This window comes from Mastomys coucha, chromosome X (assembly GCF_008632895.1).
Source record: "Mastomys coucha isolate ucsf_1 chromosome X, UCSF_Mcou_1, whole genome shotgun sequence".
NCBI lineage: Eukaryota > Metazoa > Chordata > Mammalia > Rodentia > Muridae > Mastomys > Mastomys coucha.
The window spans coordinates 41960937-41963996 of NC_045030.1; the positions used below are offsets into that span (position 1 = coordinate 41960937).

Here is a 3060-nt window from a genome sequence, read left to right on the forward strand (position 1 = left end):
TTCTCTGTGTAGCCCTGGCTGTCCTGGCACTCACTCTGTAGACCAGGCTGGCCTGGAACTCAGAAATCTGCCTGCCTCTGCCTTCTAAGTGCTGAGACTAAAGGTACGCACAACCACTACCTGGCCTGATTCTTTTATATTATTTTATATTGTATATGATGTGTTTCTGTCTGTGTCAGGGAGTGCTTGTGGAGGTCTGAAGCCAAGTTCAAAGAATGTTTTTTACCTGTATCTGGGTTTCAGAGATGCTTGGCAAGCACCTAGCCACCTCATCAGGACCCTTGAGTTTACTTGAAGAGATTTCAGTAAGAAAAAAATTATCAAAATTACAAAAAACAGGAAAAGACAGAATCCTGTACACTGCTAGCACTTTTCCTAAACCTAAAAAGCACAATTAAAAATAACACTTTACAGATGCACACATTCTCCCCACTTTACAACAGCCTACAATTCTTGAATGATACCCAGAGTATTTGTAACCTCGTATGCTTTAGGGCCTCCAGCTAACCTTAGGTTGGCATACATATATTTGTTTGTTTGTTTGTTTCGAGACAGGGTTTCTCTGTATAGCCCTGCTTGTCCTGGAACTCACTCTGTAGACCAGGCTGACCTCAAACTTAGAAATCCACCTGACTCTGCCTCCCAAGTGCTGGGATTAAAGGTGTGCACAAACACCGCCCCGATTGATTGTTTTTTTCAAGACAGGGTTTCTCTGTGTAGCCCTGGCTGTCCTGGAACTCACTCTGTAGACCAGGCTGGCCTCGAACTCAGAAATCTGCCTGCCTCTGCCTCCCAACTGCTGGGACTAAAGGCATGCACCACCACCGCCCGGCTAGGTTGGCATATTTTAAGAACTATTAAAGATAAGTTTGTAGGAGCCACTAATGCAATATAAACCAAATGTAGTTTTTTTAAAGATTTATATTTATTTATTTTATGTGTATGAATACACTGTAGCTGTATAGATGGCCGTGAGCTATTGTGTGTGGCTGCTGTTGATCTCAGGACCTCTGCCAGCCCCACTCACTCCAACCCTGCTCACTCCGTGACACACACACACACACACCCCTTCCCCCGCTTGCTCCAGCATAATTTACTCTAGCAGTCTTCAGATGCACCAGAAGAGGGCGTCAGATCTCATTAAGGATGGGTGTGAGCCACCATGTGGTTGCTGGGATCTGAACTCAAGACCTTCAGAAGAGCAGTCAGTGCTCTTGACCATTGAACCATCTTTCCAGCCTCAAACCAAATGTAATTTTAAAATCATTTTTGTTATTCCCTTCATTAGTATGAATGATGGTACTGACATTTTAGTGAAGTACTTTGTGCGTCAAACTTTACAAAGTTTGTTCTGACTTAAGTTCAATTAAGTTTTCATTATAATCTTTTTTTTTTTTTTAATTTTTGAGACAGGGTTTCTCTGTATAGCCTTGGCTGTCCTGGAACTCACTCTGTAGACCAGGCTGGCCTCGAACCTCAGAAATCTGCCTGCCTCTGCCTCCCAAGTGCTGGGATTAAAGGCCTGAGCCACCACCACCCAGCCATTAGAATCATTATTACATGAAAAGAAAGCAATGTTTTTATCTGTGTTCCTTGTCATTTTGAAGTTTTTTTTTTGTTTTTGTTTTTGTTTTTTGTTTTTTGTTTTGTTTTTTCGAGACAGGGTTTCTCTGTATATCCCTGGCTATCCTGGAACTCACTCTGTAGACCAGGCTGGCCTGGAACTCAGAAATCCACCTGCCTCTGCCTCCCAAGTGCTGGGATTAAAGGCGTGCCCCACCACCTCCTGGCCAGATATTTTCAAAGTGCATAGTGACTAACATACAGCAAACAGCAATCTTGTTTATGGTGACTGTCTTTAAGTTTGAAGAATAATGGAAAAATAACTAAGTCACTTTGGGGGGTGGTTCTTAGAATAGTTCCTAGAGATGTGTTTCCTAACTAGTCTCTCTTCTCTATACCATCTCCCTGTCTTCATGTTATCTCATTTAAAAACTCAGGTAGCATTAAAAACAAAGTACATATGAAAAAGGTGATAAAATTTCCTTCCCCCTTTTTACTACAGGAACATTTAAACTTACAATTGAATTCACTGAAGAATATCCAAATAAACCACCTACTGTTAGATTTGTCTCTAAGATGTTCCATCCTAATGGTAAGTATTTCAAATATGTTGTTGTAAAGTCGTCCCACAATGCTTATTCTAGTGGTATTCCAAATACTGCTGTTGCTTTTGTGCTTAAGTATCTTCCTGTCTCTGGAAATGTATTTGTCCATGGTCTTTTCCTATTTTGATCTTAATCCTAGAAATACAAGAGGATGGTTCTATCCTTTGCTTGGAGTCTTTAACAGTCTGCTGGCTTTGTGATCTTTGTTACTTATTAAACAAAAATATTGGGGGTTCTGTTTAATGAAAAATCTAAGTAGGATAATTGTGTATTATAATTATTTTCATTAGCATTCAGAAAGATATTTTTCAGCTTCAGGTACAAATCAGAATTACCATGGAACATTTTGAACACACAGGCCCATCAAGCACCAGATTCTGTTGAAGGACCAGACGCAGTTTGTTGGAAAAGTGCTAGCAGTGTACAGGATTCTGTCTTTTACTTTTTTTTTTTTTTTGTAATTTTGATAATTTTTTTCATAGTGTTAAGACTTCTATATTTATGACAAAATAAAACTTTGTGAACACTAAAATGTTACTATTACAAACAGAATATATAGTTTTCAGATTTGGTAGGTTGAATTTCCCATGATTCTATGGTTAGGATAACCACTGGAAAACATATCTCATGTCCTGAACAGAAGGGCTGTTTCTTCAGAACAAGCTCTGCCTTCTAGTTATTTACCATTTGTTACTTCCTGATCACTTTATTTCTCTAGTAATGATTGGTACCTTTTTAGACAGCTAACTAGGAATCTTTAAGTTCAAAAGCAAAGTATTCTTGAGTATTTTTGTCTTGAATATGTTTAAACTTTAGTAGTCTTATGTCTAACATACCGACTTCTATGTTCTTAGTCTACGCAGATGGTAGTATATGTCTGGATATACTTCAG

At 39.0% G+C, this 3060-nt stretch overlaps 1 protein-coding gene across 1 annotated transcript in view; it reads left to right on the forward strand.

Annotated features, from left to right (window-relative positions):
- Positions 1-3060, forward strand: part of Ube2a (ubiquitin conjugating enzyme E2 A) — a gene marked incomplete at its 3' end in the record, with an annotated part of 10334 nt that extends 7274 nt beyond the window's left edge. The window contains exons 2-3 of the mRNA XM_031372425.1: positions 2070-2155; positions 3023-3060. Coding sequence (XP_031228285.1) covers positions 2070-2155; positions 3023-3060 — 124 coding nt within the window. The remainder of the gene's footprint in view (positions 1-2069; positions 2156-3022) is intronic.